Here is a 23,887-nt window from a genome sequence, read left to right on the forward strand (position 1 = left end):
TAAACATATCATTTGTGTTACGGATTAAACTGAGCAATATACCAATGGTTAAGTCGGGAGTTTCTAGCATCATAAGTTTGAGCCCTAGACATTTTCATATTCCTTTACATCAAGATCGTAATACTAGTTTAGACATAGTGTTTAAGGTCACGGTCAGACCCGTTGCATTTAGTAAGTGGGGCTTCTGCCTTGTTAAGAGCAGAGCAGGGTGCGCAGTGTAGCATCATAAGTTTGAGCCCTAGACATTTTCATATTCCTTTACATCAAGATCGTAATACTAGTTTAGACATAGTGTTTAAGGTCACGGTCAGACCCGTTGCATTTAGTAAGTGGGGCTTCTGCCTTGTTAAGAGCAGAGCAGGGTGCGCAGTGTAGCGTAATAGGATACTGACATGTAGATATTGAAACATATAACCAAACCCCTACGTTGGGCACAATAGGTACCTATGCAGGCAATTAAATGGGATAAATTAATGTAGTAGTACAGTAAAGTGTCATAACTTGTTTGCGGCCTTGTTTTTATACAGTAAGGCACTGTGAAGAGCGTGTAGTATGGCCTTACAAGTCCAAGAGTGGTTCTTAGGTATGGCCCGTTGTCGATGCAGCTTGGGTGGATCCTCTTGGGATGAACATCTCAGAGGTGGCCGGATTCCATTCGTGGGTGTTAGTGGTTTTGCAGGGTTGCTGTAGGGCATCTTGTGGGAGGCCCCAGGTCTCTAGGTGCGTTCTCGCTTCTTTTCTGTCAGCTATTAAATATGTAGCTTCTCCATGAAGCACCTGTAGCTTGTGGGGTGGGCGCCAATGATATTTAATTTACGTGCACGAAGCAGGGTGGTGGGTGGCTTAAGGGTTGCATGCCATGTCATAGTGCCCCTGGACAAATCCGCATAAAATGTAAGGGACATGTCCTCAAAAGTGTATGGCGTGTTACCCCTGGTAGCGGACATGATTGCCTCTTTATCCTGTCACTTTTGGAGTTTAACTATTGTGTCTCTGGGTGCTGCCAATGGGGCTGTCGTTGGTTTGGGTATTCTAAAGACGCCATCTAGACTTACTCCTTTGGCCTGCTACGGGGGGATTTTGCTTACCAGGCATCTTATGATGTGAGGCAGTTCAGTGTCCGGGACTGACTCCGTTATACCCCTAATCTTAATGTTTTGAGCGCGCCGTGAATCTTCCATTGTCGCTATTCTTTGTTTCACCTGCAGGTGCTGCTGTTGTAGGGACTTTATGTCCCGCTGTAGCGTGGTCAGTTGCATTGTGTGGTTGCTGGAATCTCGCTCCGCGGCATCCATGCGATCCGACAGACCCTGGATGTCTTTTTTCATGTCTGCCATGTCCGCCTGGATGTTCCGTCGGAGTTCTGCCAGTAGCTCCCACATCTCAACCTTCGTGACCGGTGTAGCATCCGGCTGTAGCTTATGCTGTATCGGCTGCAGTGCCATGGGTAAGTTCACCTCTTCTGGATCCGAGAGTAGGTCGTCGGAATTATCAAGTTCGTCCATATAGTCTGCCATATTAGGCTCCTGGGCACCATGCGCTCGCCGCCATAGGTCCCCAATGCTCGTGCCTGGTCGTGGCTTGTCCGATTTTGTTTCTTATTTTTCCTGCCCATTGCTGCTCTATTTACTATTGCAGTTCAGCTTGCTTATTCCTTTTTTGGGGGGGTGAAAATAGTCGATTTATCTGTTTTTGTGCTGATATTTCGCAGAGCTCTCTGGAGATGCGACCAGTCGGCTCGGGTGTTGGCTCCGCCCCCTCATAAAATAATTTTTCATATTGGAGGGACCTGTATTTTAACTGCAGTTCAGGACTCGTGTTAGAGATACTATGTAATGATTTATGATATCGACGATCTTTAGGTGATATACATATAAATATTTCCCAGCTCATGAGAACATGCATGCACAGCATATTTAACTATAGTGTGCCCCTATGAATTCTTTATTGTATTATTTTTTAATTTCAATATAAGGTGGTAATGCTCAATCACAAGCATAATTTCGATTTATCAAACTAAACCTTTAAGCTGTGTGTGAGGAGGTAGTGTGTAGGGTTACTATGTGTAGCTGTAAAACTGTGTATGCGTGTGTTGTGAATGTGTGGAGCGGCATAATAGTTGTAGCTGTGTTTGATAGCTGTTTGTGATGCATGTGGCTGGCTGTGTGTATTGCTTTCTGGCTGTGTGTGATGTGGGTGACTGGCTGTGTGTGATGTGTATAGCTAGCAGTGTGTGATGTGTGGATTTTTTCTGTGTATGATATGTGTGGCTATGAGATTGCGATGTCTGTGATGTGGTTGTGTGTGATGTAGGTTTTGACTGTGTGTGATGTGTGACACTAGAGTTTGTGGAGGCTGTTATTTGTTAAAAATAAAATTTAATAAATATGTGTTTTCTCCGCCGGCTTACTTATGGGCAGGGAACTTAATCACAGTTGACTGGTAGTCCTGTGGGGGCTGTGATCATGGTCCTACTTTCTGGTGGTCCAGTAATGTCTGTTCTCCTCACTCATGGTGCTTTGTGCAGAGAGGGTGCAGATCACTGTCTGGAACGGGGAAGGAGCATTTAAGGTGATCTGCACCCACCTTAGCTGCAGTCCTCAATCTCCTCTGCAGGAATCAGTGGGTGTTGTGGTTGTCAGGAAAATCTTTTGATCTCTACTGGTTCATGGAGAAGCATGGAACCCACAACTTTTACTTGCCCATCTACTTCTGTGAACACAACCCAGTTCTTTTCTGATCACCTGGCCTCAGTGGAGTTCACCCTCTTTCACCTGAGACGCCCATATACATGGCACCAAGTCAAAGGTCTCGATAAGGCACCCAGTACTTTCAAAACTCAGGTTTTAATTCTTTCAGCTGTACTAGATGGGCAGCTGATCAAGTCCGTTTGTCCTCCCAGGTTTTTGCCTCCAGTGTTTAAGACGTTCCCTGAGAACTCATTTGAATCCTTGGGTCAGCTGTCTCTCATATTCTCAGTCAAGACAGTTCTTTTGATCACCTTAGCATCAGACTCCAGGCTCTTTCTTGTAAGGTAACTCCTACAGTTTTCCATCAAGACAGAGTTGTCCCTCACATTGTTTTGACCAAGGTGATTTAATCCTTTCACCTTAAACAAGCAGTGATTCTGCCTACCCTTTAGCCTATCTCTTCTGAAGAAGAAGAGTGATGACATTCCTTGGATCTAGTATGATGCCTTTCAGTTTATCTGGAATGAACTGCTTCATGGAGAAATATTTATTGTCTATTTGTCATTCAGCATCTTCAGTCTGTTTAAGCTGGTGGATTGTGTAAAAAAAAAAAAAAAGATCTGGACCGACCATGCACATAAAATAGAGGTCCAACATTCTATACTGTTATGCTGATTATTAGGCCTGCGCGTCTCCTGTATGTTTTTATGCCAAGAGATCTGCGTATCTCAAGGCTCTGAAATACGTTTGCAGTGCAGGAAACCTGCGAGTCTCTGCTTGTTATCACTTCACTTGGTACTTATGAAAAACTTAATAAACTCAAAAAAAAAAAAAAAACTTAATAAACTCAAAAAAAACTTAATAAACTCAATAAAACTCAATAAAACTTAATAAACTCAATAAACTCAATAAACAGAAATTTGCAACAAAAAAAAGGTCCTGCAACAAAAAGAACTGTTCTGTTCTGCAAACTTTATTGTGGATCAGAGTAAGCTCATAAGGACGAAACTATGTGTGCAAAGTCCTTGTTTTGTACATTGATTAGATGGAGGTTCACCCCTCCACTTTGTTAGTATCTTAGATGAAGTGCCCACATTAGGTGGTGGATAGTGGCTGCCATCTGTAATGCATGCCAGTGCAATAATGCTCCTGTGCCTTCTGAGATTCATGCACTTTCCACGTCTTGGACTGTTGCTGTTTAAATACAGCTATCTGATGGACATACAGAATGTTGGACACAAGTGCAACGTATTTAACTTGTAAACTAAATGCTTGTAGAAAATGTTATTGTTGAAAAATAAGAATTAAGAAATTGACCCTTATAGTTTATATTTTCTGAGAGCACAATACCTGTCAGTTAAAGGTGTAATGACAAGTCGAGGTGTATTGCCCAAATACTCGTAGGAATACTGGAACTGAGCATCACATATATTGGCAAAGCAGTGTTTCACCTTTTCATCCCACCGATGTCGCAGTTGTGACAGCCAAGCAAAATCTTGAGAATTGCTAACCTATAACAATAACATAGTTCATTTGTAAGATCAAACCAAACTTTCACTTTTAAAACTCCTATCATGACATGCGCATTACCTAGGAACATAATTGCTGATTATATACAGTGTCCAGATTGTAGTCATTAACAAGAATCTAAAATAATTGCATGTGAATATATTTATCATGAAAGATTGAAAGTGCCGATATAAACATGAATGTTACTAAGGATCAAACTGGAGTCTTTCATTGGCAAGACTAAACAAATATCACAGGAATCAAAAGACTTAAAGGATAATTCATTAAAGTGAGAATTCTAAGTGAATTTAAACATAATTTCAAATTTAAAACCATTTCAGTGACTTTGATGATTTTTCCAGTCTGGCTATTTTGATCTTTAATTTGGAATTCACTTTTAATTCACCTTAACTTCTCACTTTAGTTAATTACTCTGCTAGAAGTCCATTTAACATGCCTTGATCACCCCAAAATACTGTTACATGCTACGTAGAGAGAGCACAATGTTTCTAATATAAAATGCCATTTAGTATGACATTGTCTCAAAATGCTAATATAAATAATATAGAATGGGTCCAGTCAGATTAGATGTAAGGTAGCTTATTTGTGCATGACCTCAATAAAGTGTTAGGGAGCCACATGACTGTCAGAATTTAAATATATATTAAACAAATGCAACAATGCGCAGTAAACATAATTAGAGAACACCACTCATTAAGTGTTCTTGCATAGCAAGACCACTTAATGTTATCTCACATATATATTATTATTATTATTATTATTATTATAGCCAAATTTACCACCCTAACTCCTCCCACAGTTTTTACACTACATGGACAGAAATGTACCAAAACATGCGGATTGTTCCCGATTGGATTGCTATTACTTTGTGGAATGTTTCGCCGAATGGTTCACGGAATATCGTCGTTCTTGTGGCGAAATTGGTCCCATAGGAATGAATGGCAAAATGTTCAAAACTAGAGTGGGAGCTGTCAAAAGCTGAAAAATCAGGACATGATTTCTAAACTGCCACCACCCCCTCATTTTCAAGCCCACCTACACAAATCTTATATCAAAACGTTCAGCTATCCCTGCTGCCACTAAACATGTACACGGCTAAGCCATAGTTCTGATAGTTTTCACAATATGACCATTTGTTTGCGACCACGCCATCCATTGACATTCATTGAAACTCCAGTCTAGCCAGCTCAAACTTGAAGGGCAATTTCTAAACTGAGACTGTGCCTTCATTAGTAATACTTCAGAGACATACTATGCATCAAAATGTAGGTCTGGGTCTTGTGATTCTCACAATATAAAGCTATTCGCTGTAGGATTTATAGTTTTTAAAATATGACGGTTTAAAGATGGCAACCGCCATGATGTCAAGTGATGTCATAGACAGGGCCTTTTGTACACCTGCTAATGTTTTTATAAATGTATGTTTTAATGTAACTGTGAAGCACTTTGGGCAACAACGTTGCAATTAAATGTGCTATATAAATAAATAATAACAGTTACTCTGCCCACTTCAGTTGTAGACTACTGGTGGAGGCAAGAACACTTCACACAATTTCCCCAGAAATTTTAGCTTTTCTAGTTATTAAATGTATTCAGGATTCTAGATATTTTAGGATATGATTTCCTCTAAACAAGACCAAAATGACAAAATAACAATGGAGAAAGTATATAACAAAACAAAAACAAAAAAAAACAAAACAAAGCAAAACAATGAATGACACTTTAGAAATGACAAGCAAGTCACACAAATCTGAAAATGTTACCTAATGGGTTACCGTTGCTCACCGCTGTAAGTACATAAACAAGACACATACCTTATTAGTAATAAGCTTGGCCACCACATCTCTGGCATGCACATCAATAGTGCATATTGTCATGATTTTCTGTCTGTCACCTTCTGTGAGATCTCCCAGTAACATGGAGATAAGGGCATTTAACTGGGCAATCTGAAAAAAATGCATAGTTAAAATTGATACAGATGTTCAATGGATATTGTAAGCGCCAAAGCAAGTTTATGTCACTGAAAGAGAGTTGGTGTATGCTTCATAAATTACTTTTGTGTCTGTTTATGCAATCTAGCAACACCTTATCTGGCTGTGCCTCACACAGCCTACTTGAAAAAAAATATTTTTATCTTCCATCTGATCTTACAGCACAGTGTGTTTACTTTAGAAGTTTTTATCTCTGCTCTGTTAATTGAACTTGAATCAAACACAGGAGGCTCCTGCATCAATTAACAGAGCAAGAGAGACGACATTCCAATTTAAACACTCTGTTCAGTAAAGGAAGTTTAAAAATCAGATCTCTCTTTACTAGGGCTACATAAACAAAATGATTTAACTACTAAATAACAGACAAGTGAGCAATGAGACGGCACAATATACACGCCAAATCTACTTAATTCAATAAAATGTGTCTTAGTGCTTAGAGTGTTTCTTTACATGATCTGCTTAAAGGGATACTAAACACACCTAAAGCACTTTAGAGTACAAAAAGTGCAGATTCCTATAGAAATTGTCACATTTATAAATCAACCTTGTGTACAATCCATGGCTGCCAATCAGACAACTAATCTTGTAACTTCCTGGTTTGGTTAGCTCAGTGGAGCTAAACTCAAGAGGCAACAACTGCCCAGAGCACCTGACTTGCAAAGACTTCTCATTGAGCTGCATTTGGAAGACTGTGATTGGACAGCCACAGAAGCCTGGGTGGGATTAGAAGGGGAGGGCTTGCAAAGGCAGCAGACAAGAGATCTGCAGCTTTTGCAAGCTGTTCTTAGATATACCGTAACTCCAATGAAAAATGTATGATTAATTGCATGTATGTTTCCACTGTGGGCATATCTACTAAAAAAAAAATTAAACATTTCCATTGGAGTGTTCCTTTAAGCAGAACTCTATATATTATAGAGGTTATATTAGGTATGCTTTCAGTATCAATAAATTGGTTTAGCCCTTTGGCTGTCAGGTATTTTCTGAATTCAGCCCCAAGAGCACATTACAAAAAAATGAATAGTACTGTCTAACTGTGGCACATGATAGGAGTGGTCAATAGCCAATACTGCTGGCTGCACTGCCAATTTCCATGCATGCATTGTATGAGAAGCACTGGATTAGTCCAGAGATCATCAAGCATGATAATTTCACAGAAGGTGGATTGGGCAACAAATATAAGATTATTAGATTGTCTTGACGCTGGATTACATGTAGGTTTAAGATTTAAGATTTGTTTTAACAAGGAGGGGTCCTAAATCAAAACTAAAAAAAATAACTAACAATAATTTCATGCTACAGTATTCCATACTTGCACTATTATACACTTTTTATGGTATTTCGAATGTTCCTGACTATTCTATATTCTCCTTTTCTGGTTTTCATATTTGGCATTCATTTTTTTGTTTTGTTTTTCTATTATCTTGACCCAGCTCCATGATCCACTTGTTACATTTTGATCTTCCATGATTTATGGAGGTATCTTATTAAGTCCAGCCATTCACAACTCCAGCAATATATCTACTTAAAGGAACACTGTAGTCACCTAAATTACTTTAGCTAAATAAAGCAGTTTTCGTGTATAGATCATTCCCCTGCAATTTCACTGCTCAATTCATTGTCATTTAGGAGTTAAATCACTTTGTTTCTGTTTATGCAGCCCTAGCCACACCTCCCCTGGCTATGATTGACACAGCCTGCATGAAAAAAACTGGTTTCACTTTCAAACAGATATAATTTACCTTAAATAATTGTATCTCAATCTCTAAATTGAACTTTAATCACATACAGGAGGCTCTTGCAGGGTCTAGCAAGCTATTAAAATAGCAGGGGATGAGAAAATCTAAATTAAACAGAACTTGCAATAAAGAAAGCCTAAATAGGGCTCTCTTTACAGGAAGTGTTTATGGAAGGCTGTGCAAGTCACATGCAGGGAGGTGTGACTAGGGTTCATAAACAAAAGGGATTTAACTCCTAAATGGCAGAGGATTGAGCAGTGAGGCTGCAGGGGCATGTTCTATACACCAAAACTGCTTCATTACGCTAAAGTTGTTCAGGTGACTATAGTGTCCGTTTAACTATACTTGTTTTTTTAGCATTCTACTTAGTCCTGACCTTTGTTTGCGTGCTGGGTTGTAATATCCTAAAACGTATTGAATACTGTCTTATCCTAAGCAAAAAATAAATGTTGTTAGCAAAGTATTTATTTACATACATGTTGTAATTCTTCAGTAACCAATAAAGAAGTCCATCCAGACTGTCTTTATTTGTGCTTTCCTGATGCTTCTGGCTATGGACATAGTAACTCATGACACAAAGTAGTGACACTGGCTTTAACATATGTGGCAATTATACAAAATGATTTAATATAAAAGGACACTTAGTCACTCATACCTCAGATGCCCCTGTTACAGATCAGGTTAAAAAATACACTTTTGTAACCTCTCCAACTACAGTATCCCAGAGGCCGGAATTGTCTCTGTATGCACCAATGGCCGCCTGATGTTGTATCCTTTACACACAGCTCATTTAATAAGTAACTGAAGCAGGACTGTTAGATACTGTGTGATCTTCAGAAAGCCTTACTGGGGTACTGAATGCAGGAGCGGTAATTACATTCCACGTATGCTGTGACCCACATGTATGCCAGGGGGTGATGTGATCATCGACTAGAAGCTGTTGGTCTAATGAGTCCAACAAATTAAATAAAACAAATGTTCAAAGAAGAAAACTGTAAATGTGTCATCTACACTGCATCCCACCTTCAGGATCATTTCTTTCTGTTTTAACATTATTATGCTTTAATGTTACAGCTTGAATGAATGTATTTAAAGCCTTAATGGTCTTTGGTGAATATAGGTCAGTAAGCAAGATATGTGCAGCAGTGCAGGCAGCGAGTGGTACAAATAAAAAAAATCACTCATTAACTCTTTGTGATAAAATACATAAAAAGAAGAACTATGAAATAAAACACATGAAGAATTAAAAGGAATTCTAATTTGTAAATATCTGATCATAAACAAGAAGCGCTGATGTAGGGTGTACAATATTTTGATATGATAAAGTAGGCATATTAAGACACAGCGTCTATGTTTACCCTGCTTAAACACTAAAAACCCCCCTAGAATGTCAGATGGAAAAATTGTATTCCATCTCAGAGAGCAACATCATAGAAAGAATAGCTCTAAACAGAGATTGGATAAAATGAATAAGAGCAACACTCTAACAATAGTTGGCAGGCTACAATGATCCCTGGCAGAAACGGTACAGTCAGGCAAACAAGGTGGTCATTTCAGTATCTCTTGCTCCTATCAACAGGTCTGCACTGGTTGGGCTGGCCAATAGGCAATATGGCCAAACATCTGTGAGACAGCTTTGGAAAGGAAGTATGTAACATCTATTATTTCATTTGCATGTATTTGCATGTATTTGTCCTGTAGCCGCTGGACAGTTCGGACAGTTTGTAAAAGGGGTCAACATTGCATGTAGGATTTATTTATACCTGTTTTTTGTTGTAATCCTTTAGAGCCGTTTCAAAGCCTTCCTCTAATCTGTCAAAGGCAATGCCAACATCAATGGTCCACCATATTTGTGAGCTGGTCAGAGCCACTTGGGCTGGGTAATCGAAGATCCACTGATCCCTGGGCTTTTCCTCATAAGAAGTCACTGCCTCAGTGATATGATGGCGTATTGTTTCACACATTGTCTCTTCCAATCTACTCAACCAGTGCTCCACCTAAAAAAAATACAAATTAAAATCTTCATCAATTCAGTTAAAAATGATCCCCTTATGGATAAATTGACAGCTATTGTCCAAAATAGCACATGGTCCTCCACGAAGGTTTGTTCACCTTGGGAGGAGTTAGGAAGTTGCATTGGAGAAAATCACTCTTCCTAGGGCTATCACTGGTCAAGAGCTAGGTGCCTTGTCATTAGTTTTTTTATTATTTTATAATTAAAAAAAAAAAAAGAATTGCTGTGATTTTTGTTGGTCGTACATTTATGAGTTAATCAAGCAACACATTAGGAATTTCTTTAGTGCTTCTGTTCTGCATTTGCTGAGAATAGAGCTTACAAGACCATATATTGTATTACTTTGTTATTAAACCTATTCTCTCATATGTCTGACAATGTTTATGGAGGCTTTTTTATGTTGTAAATTTAGGTACACAAAGTGCCAATATATGTCTTGTGATTGTTTGTAGCATTTAGTGTTCCTGTATACAAATAAAGAATTTAAAACAATTATTGTGGATTTTACTGACTGTTCATTTATTACTGCATATCAGCTCAATAGAGCAGGATTTAATTAACAATTACAAATCATCAGTTTTATGCACCAGTTATAAAATATATATAAACAATATACTAACAGGGCAACAAATCAGGGGCAATTTAGGTGCACGCTGGGAAAATCACTTTGCAAAATACAGCCAATGTAATTGTAATGTGTTACGCAATCCCTTAAAAAAATGTATTTTACTGATTAGAAAATAAATACTGGTTCCAAAGTTCAGACAATTTTTTTTCATGAAAACCATAAGATAAGAACCAATAGAAAAATACATTATTCAGTGCAATCTTGGTAGAATGTAACATTCCAGTATGTTAAATACTATACATAACACTTTTGTAATTAATATTTCCACTTGTTTCATTTGTCATTCTGACGCATTATTGGATCAGAACTGTCGCTAGTTATGTGACAACATTGTATCACTCTAAAGCAGGGGTTCCCAATTAATTTTTCCCGTGGAACCTTTTGACATAGTGTATCAACATCAGGGGGGAAAAAAGCGCAGTTGTTTGTATGCTGTTGGTGTGTGTCTGTGTGTCAAGGTGTGTATCTGTGTTTGTATGTGCCAGTGTGTGTATCTGTGTGTCAATGTGTATGTATCTGACACACAGATACACACACATAGTGGCACACAGATACACACACATAGTGGCACACAGATACACACACCTTGACACACAGTGTGTATCTGTGTGTGTGTGTGTATCTATCTCTGTGTATCTGTGTTTGTATGTGTCAGTGTGTGTATATGTGGGTGCAGGTGTGTGTGTATATGTCACTGTGTGTATATGAGTGTGTGTGTATTTGTGAGTCAAAATGTGTGTATGTGTCACTGTGTGCATCTGAGTGTGCGTATGTCATGGAGTAACACTTCCGGGTTCGGCACTCAGCGGTGAGGAGCCGGACCCCGCCCCCCTCTGACACAGCTCTGACGGTATTTAGGGAGACTGGGCCAGAGAGAGGGTGCTTGGTGATTGATTGTGTGAGCTAACGTGTGAGCTGGCTCCGCGAGACCGCGGGCTCCATAGGCTCAGCTACTGGGAGCTACTTCCACCAGACTTACCTCTCCACAAGCTCAGACAAGCCGTTCCAGCCTTTGAGCAAATGCAAGGATTGCTGCATGCCATAAAGGATTACTGGAGAACGGATACTTTGCTACTTTACAAGTGGACCATATCTCTGAACTATTGGAGGACTACCCATATTAACCTTAAGTATATCTTTCAGCTATTTGTCTACAAAATCATTTATTAATGAACTAATGCTTGCTTACTCAAATCTTCATTGCTACAAGTTACTAATCTCATGAAGGACAACTCTCATCATGCTTATTCACTATGAACTGTCTCTTGCTTTGCAATTACATTCAGTGCTTCAAGTTACTAATCTCATGAAGGACAACTCCCATCATGCTTATTCACTATGAACTGTCTCTTGCTTTGCAATTACATTCAGTGCTTCAAGTTACTAATCTCATGAAGGACAACTCCCATCATGCTTATTCACTAGGAACTGTTCTTGCTTTGCAAATATCCTCAGCTACTTGATTATTGTTCCTATTGAAGATTATTCTCATGAACTAATGTTACTTAACACATCTCTGAAGAAATACTGAATAATGAACTTTGTGTTGTTGATTACTTGCACTTCTTCTTATTGGATTATTGCCTAAATGCAATTCATTTAAGTTTAACACTTATTAAAACTTTGGTTGAATCAAGTTACCAGTGATTCTCTCTTTTCTTAAAGCTATAGTATTGATACTTAAGGATTCTCAATTTCTTCACTATTGTAGTTAGGGAGATTACAAGCTGCAGTTGAGTTCCAATCCAAATCACCCCTAGTAGCGTAACAGCGTATGTGTATCGGAGTGTGTGTATCTGTTTGCCAATGTGTGTGTCTCTGTATGTCAGTGTGTATTTGTGTGCCACTATGTGCCAGCGTGTGTATCTGTTTGTGTGTGTGTATATATGTATCTGACACACCGATACACACACTGGCACATAGTGGCACACAAATGAGACAGAGTTTTGTAATCTAACAGAAAAATGTTCCACATTTACCTGTCCAGTACAATGGCAGTTGACATTAAAGGGCACAAATTCTTTCTCTTTGCTGTACATCCCTGTTGCTACATTTTCAGCAGTATCTCGAAACTGAAGATCGGCAATATTGTCAAAGAGTTTGGCTAAATGTCGTGTCACCTAAAATAAAATCAGCAATAAGAAAACATTGGAAAAGTTAATGAATTTACATGAAACACAATATCTGTCTGTCTGTCTGTCTGTCTGTCTATTTATCTATATGTCTGTCCATCTGTCTATCTCTATATCTATCTATGAACATGTAGGCATATGCGAATTCATGAAAAACACAAACCGAACAGTACATTTTTAAGCAACATTTAGTTTTTTTTTTCATTTTGAAACATTAGGTTTGAAAATGACGAGTTAAAAAAATAGGTGAAGTTTTTCATCTGACATAACTCATTAATCGTGTGGTTTTATTCTTGATCATTCATTAGCGGTATAATAGATCTTTCTCAAGCCAACACATTTTCCTTTGATAGATGTCCATTGTCTGTTTATAAACAGCACAGTGTAAATTTGCTGCATAATTATCTGGGTGAGGAGCCGCAGAATAAATGGGTCTTCTGCTGTCACGCAAGTTGGTGGATTATTGCTGAAGGGAGGACATGAGGATGACAGTTGAAAGAAACTCTGGAAATCTCATTATTATCGTCCACCGCCAGGTCACTGACACCATGAGTAACAACCCTGAACTCCTAGCTCCATTTATCAACACTAGATAAGAAGCATCCGATCTGTGATCTCTCAGCATGTTAGGTCTGTTGTCTTTATTGTTGTTAATGCATGTCAGACACTCAGGGCATGTGCTTCCCGGGGGACATGAGCCTGTGATTAAATATTGCTATCTACTGCAGACAAGCACATCTGTAGTAATGCAAGCAGCAAGCCCTTTGGTTTTAACTATACCTTGAGAAACAATGTGTTAATTAACTTTTCTGGCGCTCCGATGGTTAGCTCAATGGCATACACTTGTTGTAGTAGAACATTCTGAATGAATTCCACCGAAAACACAAATACCCCAAAGCATAAAAGTAAAAAAAAAAAAAATATATATATATATATATGTAACTACCGGTAATCCTACAATTTAAAATACTATCATTTTAAACCATACCACAGATAATAGCCTGATTGCTTGATGTCTCTGAAATTAAGCTTTCGAGTGCCCATGTCCAGTTGTTATTAGTCTCTAAGGTCTAAATTAAAATCCATATTTACAGATGTCTTCTCCTTGCCAGAGCAACCCGATTTATCATTTAAACAGACATTATCATAGAAATCAATATTGTTAAGTAAAGACTATGCTTTCTTTATTGCTATATAAAGAGTATGTTTTATCTATATTGATGCAAATGACAGTGGTGTATGATCACTGCGTGCAGTGGAAAATATCTCATTATTAATCACAAGGTAACATGGCGAATGTAGTTCAGAAACAGTCACATTGTCCAAGTTGGCCATTTCTGTATCAAAACGTTTTACACATGGTTCACAACAAACAGTTCTGTATTGTGGGATAATTTAAAAGCAATGGTAATATCATTACTTGAACTTGTATTAAATTAAGAATTTAAAATCAATAAACACAGTAATATTGTCGATGGCATCTCATCAGACAAAGACAGACGGAGTTATTAGGAAATAGGAGAAAGTGAGGTATAGAATCCCACAAGGGGAAACTAACATCAGGAGAGCTCCACTGGTATAAGAAACGAGGAAGGGGGAACCTACCTTTAATCAATCTAAGGATAAAAAGGGATATGCAAACAAAAAGTATAACTTGAAAAAGGGAGATCTACTAAACAGTGCCCAGGGGATCCATTGTCTGGAGTACTACATTGTATCTAAGTTCCCATGATAAAACTCTGCTCAAATTTTTTTTAACAGAGAGAAAGGGTTTTCATTCATGTAACAAGTGCACTGGCAAATGTGGTAAGCACAACACATTAAAAGGGATAAAAAAAAATCTTAATAAAATATAAGAATGATGAATACCCTATGAAAGATTTTATTGCATGCTTCACTAGGAATGTGATGTACTTGTTAATGTCCATGTGGACTACAGTATGTTGGGAGAACTATACGCCAGCAGCACAAAAGAATAGACGATCATGTTAATAATATACGGAAAGGATATGAGCAGCACAGTGTGTCGGCAAACTTCAAGAAACGCCATAACATGGACCCTAAGGGTCTAATGTTTTTAGGTATCCAAAATGTACAAAAGTCTCGGAGAGTTGGCAATCATATTCGTGAGATAGGAAAGGAAGAAATGACGTGAGTCTACAAACTTAATACGTTATAACCTTTTGGGTTTTTGTGCATTTTTAATCAGCTTGCCCCTGTTAACCATGCACTAAACCTATTCTTTATTTTATTTCTAGATGCTTTGTCTAAATATTTTGTTTATGCAAGCTACCCACTTTTTTGTATCACCATCTACATACCTGTTTAGGCTGAGTTCCCTTTGATAGAATATCTAATAAGTCTGCAGAAGAAACAAAATAAAAGCGCGGGAATGCCAAACGTTTTGTTTCCAAATACTCAGATAGTGCCTTTTCACAGAGAGAGAGCCTAAAAACAAAAAGTATAAATTTAGTGTGTAATCTGTGCAAATACGAGAGCTAGTTAAAATTTGCTCCAAACCAGTACTACAATTCTATGCAGTTAAACAATTCCCCCACCCTTGCACACACAAAAACATTTTTATTTCAGAAGTAAAAAGTTTGTACACTGTAACATATAAACAAGATAAAATGTTAAAATTACATATTACTAATAAACATGTATCAGTGTGACCACATAAAGCTATTCATTTGATCGGAAGTACAAAAGAAGACATGGATGACAAATTATTGGCATGCTGGGAATGATGTAACACTTTTTATATATTTTTGAGTGACCTATCCTGGTTGTAGGGAAAGGGTTCCATCCATTTAGATGATACAGAATTTTCTTATGGTTTCAGACATCTTAGGGAGCATTCTTCATGCTAATTTAAAGGGACATTATAGTCACCAGAACAACTACAGCTTATTGTAGTTGTTCTGGGGAGTATAGTCAATATCTGCAGGCTTTTTGCTGTAAACACTGTTTTTTTAAGAGTAAATGCAGTGTTCACATTACAGCCTAGGAGAACCTCTAATGGCCACTCTTCAGAATGCTACTAGAGGTGCTTCCTTGGGAAGTGCTGTACAGTGTGCAGCACTGACGTTCAGTGTATCCAGCTGAACTTTCCCCATAGAGATGTATTGATTCAATGCATCTCTATGAGGAGCTGCTGACTGGTCAGGGTGGCATTTGGCTCCGCCCCCACCCTGCCTCCTTGGCTGAGATCATCAGAATTCATTATCTCAGCCAATTACAATGCTTTCCTATAGGAAGTTGAAATAGTCAATTCTGAGTTGTAACTCTTTTACTTTCCTGACAAATAGTGATATTGGAACTATAGTGTCAGGAATACATGTTTGTGTTCCTGACACTATAGTGCCCCTTTAGGTAGGAGAATGGACCGGGTGTTCTAGATGCCAAGTACAGGTACAGAATAATGGACAGACTGAGAGCTTTAGGGAACCATACAAATAGTTTATTGGTGTAATAACGGTCACAGGCAATAAATGGCACAGTCAGTATGACGCATACATTTTCTTTTTACAGGTGCCCCTGGACAAAGAGATTCTGTGAATCTATTCCAGCATAATTTTTAAGAGAGCTAACTACTGGACTACTTGACTATAGCTGTTGCCCACTAGAAATATAATGCTTCACTAAAACTACATAGTAATAATAATTGAGTTAAAACAAAAGGAGTGATAGGGCACTAGGGCACAAGAGTGAAAGTAGCATAGGCAGCAAACAATCTAAAGGGTGAGGATCCCTCTATCCCCACAAGAACATCCCAAATATAGGTATAAATGTAGTAGTTGCACCAAGAGGTCATTATTGTTTGTGTTTTATTTGTCCTCTTATCACAAAATTCTACTTTTGGAATACTACTCTATTAGCCTTCTGATGTTCTGAAGAACCTCACTTAAGACTGTGCCGCGATATACTACCAATCAAACATCAAAGTGAGGATCCCCACTCTTCCTTGATCCTTCACAAAGAGACTGCCTTACCTTTTTATTGCACTTTTTTTTCCCTCTTTTTCTAATATTTGAGTTGCCATATTAGTCCTGCAATGTAGATGCAAAATAGCGAAGTATTGCAGTATCTTTTAATATATATTTTTTATTGGACTAATAGAAATTTGCAGTGACAATCTTTTGGTGCTCTTCCCTTTATCCTTTTAGAAAGTGAGATTTTGTGTCTTGTTTACCTATTGTACAGCTCTGCAGAATAGTTTGGTGCTATGTAAATAATTGTGATTTATCACATGCCCTAGACTTGATAAAGTGAGTTACTTCAGAAAGCTTGTCACTGCAAATTTCTGTTAGTCCAATTAAAAAGTATCAAAAAGTACAGCAATACCTCATTATTTTGCAACTACATTTGTAACTACTGGTATCCCACAAAACACCAGTCATACACACATACTGTACAAAAGTCACCAATATGTTGTGTTAGAAATTGCATAAATCCTATTGTAGAAGGTTTTGATAACTTTGTTATTGCAATTTATCTAACTCTCATATAGAAGTAAAGGTGAAATTTAACTGTCTGAGAAGTTGGTACTGGAGAAATAAACTGACCGGTGAAAGTGAATTGGAACATTTACTGGCTGTTGAGATGAAGACAACCACTGGCTGAGGAGGAAGTGACTCTGGGCATTAATTGACTGGGGGATTGAGGACATTAAGTCATTGCCTAGAAAGGTATTTAAAGAAATAAGAAGAGGACTACACTTGGATTATGCAATGTTGAGTCCAAGTTTATTGGACATGATACATCCCAACAAAAACAACATTTTGGCCCACAGCATGCATATACCTGATTTAGGGCCCCGTGGGCCGAAACGTTCCATTTCTGTAGGCATGTGATACTCTTTGGAATGGAACGCCCCAGGGGTGAGTGAGAAGCAACATAGGGGCAACCAGTGTGCAGAGTATCTTGTAGTATTTAAAAGAGTATTTAAAATCCAGCTATGCTCTGGAATACACTAATATCTTACAAACATAAGTAATAATACAGTTGCTTCCTGGGATAGGTTAAAAGATGCCAGGTCAACAGAGCATAATGCCAGTTCAACACCCCATGACTGCACAAAATCAAACTACTTCTGATAGAATAGGGTGATGTGTGCCACCATTTGCATAATTAATATTAATGTTTTCGGTTTTGTATTCAAATATGAATATTCTCCCCCAGTTTCCTATTGCTCCTCAAAGTCAACGCATTACAAAATGTAGTCTTCATTAAAGAGTGATCGTTAGCCTTATTCAGGAAATTTGCTCAGACTCTTGGTCTGATAAGACAGAAATTATTGAAAATATAAGGAAATATCCATTCAATTCCCAGACACCTTTTATTAAAGTAAACAAATACAAACAGCACATACCTATTATTTCTAAACACAATGAAATACTTCACATTTACTCTGTTTCTTTCTGATCGACATTCTATACTTATTGCTTCATAGAAGACAGAAAACTTCCAATCGTCTTAAATGAATGGAATTAGTTTTAGCTGTAATCATCTTTACCTGAGCTGAAGATCCTCGAGAAGTTCATAAAGATGGGGCCGATGCGTTGAGTCCAAAACATTTTTTATTTTCTCAGTTTCAAACATCAGCTCCTGAGTGGATTAACACGCATTTTGTCATAATAATTCATTAATATAGCAGCATTAAAAAAATATGCATATGTACAGCAGGATAGATGTGTATCCAGACGTTTAGACAGATGGAAAACCGGATTCAATAAAAGGCTATAGACGTATGGAGAGATGTGTGTATACACATTGGCAGAGATGTGCATATGCCTAGATTGATCTGTATACATATGTTTGCATTTACTACTATTAACATTTTAAGGAGATCAAAAAGTGTTAAAAAAAAACCCACCTTAATTTAAATACATTCTCAGATACATTGTTGCACATTATTTACACACCGTGTATATGTAAAATGTAATAAATGTGTGTATGTACAGCTAATCGTATATAGAGAGGTAAGTTAGGTATTGGTAACTTTGTGCATGATTTTCCTATAATGACACGTTATGGAAACTTATTACTTCTTCTCCAGTGGTATAATGAATACTTATCCCACATGTTAAGTGTGATTTGCTATACACTAAAGCCTAACGTGCAGAATGATGCGTTAAATATATTTTTGAGTAAAATTAATATATTTATTAATTTAAATAAAGTAACTAACAATTAATATGATGAAAAGGTTAAATAAATCACTAACCAACAGGCCTTGATATTCTATAGCAGACCATGATGAGATCGAAGGGTGATCTACTCTACAAACAATATTTTTTCTTTCTATATTATTTACATATTTATATGAGATAATATGTGTAATAAAACTGTTTCCAATTAGTGGGAATCTAAGGCTCGAATGGCAAGTGTCAGATGAGATACTCACAAATGCTACAAGAGTATTGTTGTATATATTTCCTATGGGAAAGCATTGTGATTGGCTGAGATCATCATTTCTGATGATGTTAGCTAAGGAAGCAGATCAGGGGAGGGACCAATGCTGGCAGACCCATGCTGCACTGGAATAAAGGTGAGTCAAATATATTTTTAAGGAGAATAAAGAGGGGGGAGCCATCTAAATAGTTAGGTTCAGGAATGCACATTTCTGTTCCTGATCCTATAGTGTTCCTTTAATATTAACACTATAATTATTCAAACAGGAAGACACTTGGGTATCACCAATAGTTTGCCAAATTTTCATCATATTATTAATATTCGTCTTTGCCTTTAAAATTATGAATTTTATGTTACAGTTACTTCTGACAGTTTAATGTTAATATAGGTTTATTGGTATATATATATATATTTTTTTTTTTTTACATATTTTGTTCCTTGCTTACCTTGAAATCTCTATCTACTCCATCAAATCTCTTAGCATCTTCAGGAAGTTGGTTTCTGATGTCATGAGACCCAATAAAAATGCTTTCTAGATGGGACCATGTACGTTGAACCTCCATCCATATATAAATGATGGAATCAGCTAGGTTCAGCCTTTTTTGCCAGCTTGACACTTGTTCAATAAAATATTCAACGTACTTGCTTTGCATTATTGCCTGCAACTGCACCTGATACAACAGAAAACCACAAAGCAGTCACTTATTTCATGTTGTATGTACAGGTCCCTGGTTTAAACAGTCACTGGGTCTTAAACATTGGGAGGGCTGACCCTCACGTCTGAGTAATCTGCAGAGTTATCTGAAGAGCAGTGTAAATCTAGCAGAGATATTGCACAAATCACTATTATGGGGAATTGTGCATAATCACAAAATTATTATTATTATTATTATTTATACAGCGCCAACAAATTCTGCAGCGCTGTACAATGGGTGGATTAACTAACACGTAATTGTAAGCAGACGAGTTGGATGCCCCGGAACAGAGGGGTTAAGGGCCCAAAGAGCTTACATGCTAGAGGGAGAGGGGTATAGTGACACAAAGGGTAGGGGTAGAAAAGTAGGTTGCTAGAAAAGTATTAACTGAGGGCTAAGTGGGTTTTATTTTTTTTATTTTTTTTGGACAGTTGAAGGAGAGAAATCAAGGATGGGGGGAATGGAAACTCGTAACAGTTTAACCCTTAAGGACACATGACATGTGTGACATGTTATGATTCCCTTTTATTCCAGAAGATTGGTCCTTAAGGGGTTAATTGATATGCTTTCCTTGATATGTGAGTTTTCAATGATTTTTTGAAGGAGTGGAGACAGGGTGAAAGTTTAAAAATGGAGAAGGGAAGGGAGTTCAACAGGAATGGTGCAGCCATAGAGAAGTCTTAAAGGCGAGCATCAAAAGTGGAATTACGGACAGAGGATGGACGTAGGTCTTCGACAGAGCGTAGGTAGTTTGGAGCAGCATTATGTAGAGACTTTTACTCAAGTACCAGAATCTTAAATTGAGCCCTATATCTTATAGGAAGCACATATATAGGGACTGACAGACGGGGGAAGGCGTGGGAGGTGCGGGCAGATAGGAAGATGAGCCTCGCTGCCGCATTCATTATAGACTGTAATGGGGCAAGCTGGGGACAAGTAAGACCACTGCGAAGGGGATTGTAGTAGTCAAGGTGAGAGATAACAATGGCATGGACAAGCACCTTTGCCGCGTCTGGCGTTAAATATGACGATTAATAACAGTTATAGACTAGATATTATTACAGACATGCAGGAAATTTACTACAAAGGGCCACATTTGACAGATTTGTCTAGAGTGAAAAAGCATTTATTCTCAAAGCCATTTTTTTTAATGCTTAACCCCTTTAATACCAAAATCGAGTATAAACGTTTTTGTATACCAGTTTTTTGCAGAATAACATTTAGTCCATAAAGACTCACTCAGCCTCATTTCTACTTTAGTTATGATTACCTGAACTCTACAATTTTACTGTCAGAATTACATTAGCAGTCCAGAGGCTGACATAGCAGTTTTAAATAATTTATCTAAAAAATATGTGTTTAACCGTATTTATTGTATATGGACATTATGCTCAAATGCAAATATTCCTATTGTGTTTTATACCCAACCTCTACTTGACGTTTGAGCAGGGTCCTCTTCAACCTATTGTTCCTGTAAGGTTTTGTAATTGTCTCATTTATTGTTAAATCTCCCCCTCTGATAATATTGTAAAGTGCTACGGAATATGCTGGCGCTATATAAATGCCAATAATAATAATAATAATAATACATTATTTTGTCATTTTTAGTAAGTTGTGCTGCTAGTAATGCCTTCAGGATCCTTATAAATACCCATAAGCAAGTTTTTTTTTGCCATTTTTATTTGCTGATGTTGTCAAATCTACTGTATGTAAGAAAATTAGCATTTTTGTTTTTATACTAACATTTCAGACCCTGTGTGTAAAATTATTGCAATATAAAGGACACTGTATACTATATAAAGCTCTTCATTTCCCAGATCATTTTAATTTCTAAGTTTGTCTGCAATGCAATCTATACACAAACTTTCTGTGTTATGATATGTTTCTTTGTTAGCTATGCATCCTTTGCTTCAAATAAATGTTATGTTAATATTTTCTCAATCAAATAGCACTTGGTAGTAAAGGGATTAAAACTAAGGATTTATATGAAGTGATGGGGTTATGACTTTGATTGTAAATGTGCTGTAATTTGTTCATTATTCTGGCACACAGACAGTGAACATTGACCACTCAAAGGTTTTAAACTTACAAGGTTATCAACTAAACTAGTGGAGTGTATGTGTGTAGGGGATGTTTTATGTGTTACTGTAGAGGATGCAATGTGTGTGTGTTCTTATAGAATGTAGTGTATAGGGATACCAATTTGTGTAAGGGATGTAGTGTGTTTATAGGGGATGCAGTGTGTGTTTGCGTGTAAGGAATGCATTGTATGTTTCTGTGTGTGAGTGTGTGTGTGTAAGGGGTGCAAGGTGTGTTTCTGTGTATGTAATTGAATGCAGTGTGTGTATGTAAGGGGTGCATTGATTGTGTAAGAGATGCATTTTGTTTCTGTGTGTAAGAGAATGAGTGTTTGTGTGAAAGTAAGGGATGCATTGTGTGTTTCGGGTGTGTCTGTGTGTGAGTAGGAATGCATTGCATGTTTCTGTGTGTGTGTGTGTGTGTGTGTGTGTGTGTAGTGTAAAAGAGAGGGTTTGAGGGGTAGGATAGGGACTGAGAGGGGAGCAGCTCTTTATTTTTTTTAAACATTTTCATAGTGCTCTCCCCTCCTGTCAATTATTGATGTCCCCTTCCCTCCTGTCTCTCCGTGTTCTCCCCTTCTGTCCCTTAGTGCTCTACCTTGGCCCCCTGTCCCTCTGCAGTCCCCCTTGGTGGTCTTCTCACTTCCCCCTCTCCCGCTTAGTGGTCCTCCATCCCTCCCCTTAGTGGTCCTCCCTCTCCCAAACCCCTTAGTAAACCTCCCCCTCCTCCCCCCACCCCCTTAGTGGTAATCTCTCCCCCCCCAGTGGTCATTACCCTCTTCCTCCCCCCCTTAGTGGTCCTTACCCTCCTCCCCTCTCCTTAGTGGTCCTCCCTCCTTACCCCCTTTGGTGGTCCTTCCCCCCCTTAGTGGTCCTCCCTCACCCAAACCCCTTAGTGGTCCTTACTCCCCCCCACCTCCCCCAGTGGTCCTTACTCCCCCCCTCCCCTAGTGTTCCTTACCCCCTCCCCTAGTGGTCCTTACTCCCCCCTCCCCTAGTGGTCCTTACCTCACCTCCCCTCCCCTAATGGTCCTTACCCCCCCCTCCCATAATGGTCCTTGCTTCCCCCCTCCCCTAATGGTTCTTGCTCCCCCCCCCCTCCCCTAATGGTCCTTACCCTCCTCTTCCTTCCTGCCTATGTAGCGTGGCCGGCCGCACTAAGTGAGCACTTCCTGTCATTCCGCCAGCGGCCGGGTACAGGAAACAGAGGTTCCTGTCCCGCGTTCCGCCCGGCCACGCTACATTGAGAGACCGGCAGGAAGGAGCGCTCTGTGCCTCCCTCCTGCCGGTCACTCAAACCCGGCCGCCCTCCACACAGCAGTGCTGCGCCGCCTGGGGCTTGCCAAAGCGCTCAGGCGGCGCAGCATGAGGAGCCACAGCGGGGACTCCGGGCACAGGGATCCGGCGCCGGCCCTGCTCACCAGAATAACTACATTAAGCTGTAGTTGTTCTGGTGACTATAGTGTCCCTTTAATATCAAAGAAGGGGCATTGGCTGGCTTAAAAAAAGTCTCCAATAAGATCACTAACATAATGGAGAAATACAACAGAAAAAGAGCATATTTTTATAGGAACTAACCTGGTTGCTATCCAGCATTTCAAATATCTGCTCATCTGTTTTTATTAAAGGGGTTCTGGTTCGATGATGCAGTTCATAGGAAAATTCCATTGTATTCCAGGTCTGACTAATTTCTGTAAGTATCTAAACATAACCATAACAAGTTATAATCCATTATACATTACAAATGTGTTTAAAGAAAAAATAAATAAAATCTAATTACATTTGGGGGTTACAACAAAGGATTATTTGTACAACTGATTACAGGTTTATGAAAAAGATAGTGACTCAATTTTGGCATAAAATATAATAGCTGTCAGTTCATGACTACTCACAATATAGAGCACAATCTATGGTCATTTCTTTATTAGACATTTGTCAAGACGTATTATTGTTTTCGTTATTACTCTAGAAGTAAT

At 38.4% G+C, this 23,887-nt stretch overlaps 1 protein-coding gene across 1 annotated transcript in view; it reads right to left on the minus strand.

Annotated features, from left to right (window-relative positions):
* DNAH11 (dynein axonemal heavy chain 11) overlaps positions 1 to 23,887 on the minus strand; it is a 217,288-nt gene that overhangs the window by 115,309 nt on the left and 78,092 nt on the right. The window contains exons 25-32 of the mRNA XM_063450883.1: positions 23,490 to 23,612; positions 19,585 to 19,809; positions 18,240 to 18,331; positions 15,046 to 15,172; positions 12,572 to 12,712; positions 9,714 to 9,947; positions 6,035 to 6,166; positions 4,041 to 4,201 (exon numbers count right to left, since the gene is read on the minus strand). Coding sequence (XP_063306953.1) covers positions 4,041 to 4,201; positions 6,035 to 6,166; positions 9,714 to 9,947; positions 12,572 to 12,712; positions 15,046 to 15,172; positions 18,240 to 18,331; positions 19,585 to 19,809; positions 23,490 to 23,612 — 1,235 coding nt within the window. The remainder of the gene's footprint in view (positions 1 to 4,040; positions 4,202 to 6,034; positions 6,167 to 9,713; positions 9,948 to 12,571; positions 12,713 to 15,045; positions 15,173 to 18,239; positions 18,332 to 19,584; positions 19,810 to 23,489; positions 23,613 to 23,887) is intronic.

This window comes from Pelobates fuscus, chromosome 4 (assembly GCF_036172605.1).
Source record: "Pelobates fuscus isolate aPelFus1 chromosome 4, aPelFus1.pri, whole genome shotgun sequence".
In the NCBI taxonomy this organism is placed as follows: domain Eukaryota; kingdom Metazoa; phylum Chordata; class Amphibia; order Anura; family Pelobatidae; genus Pelobates; species Pelobates fuscus.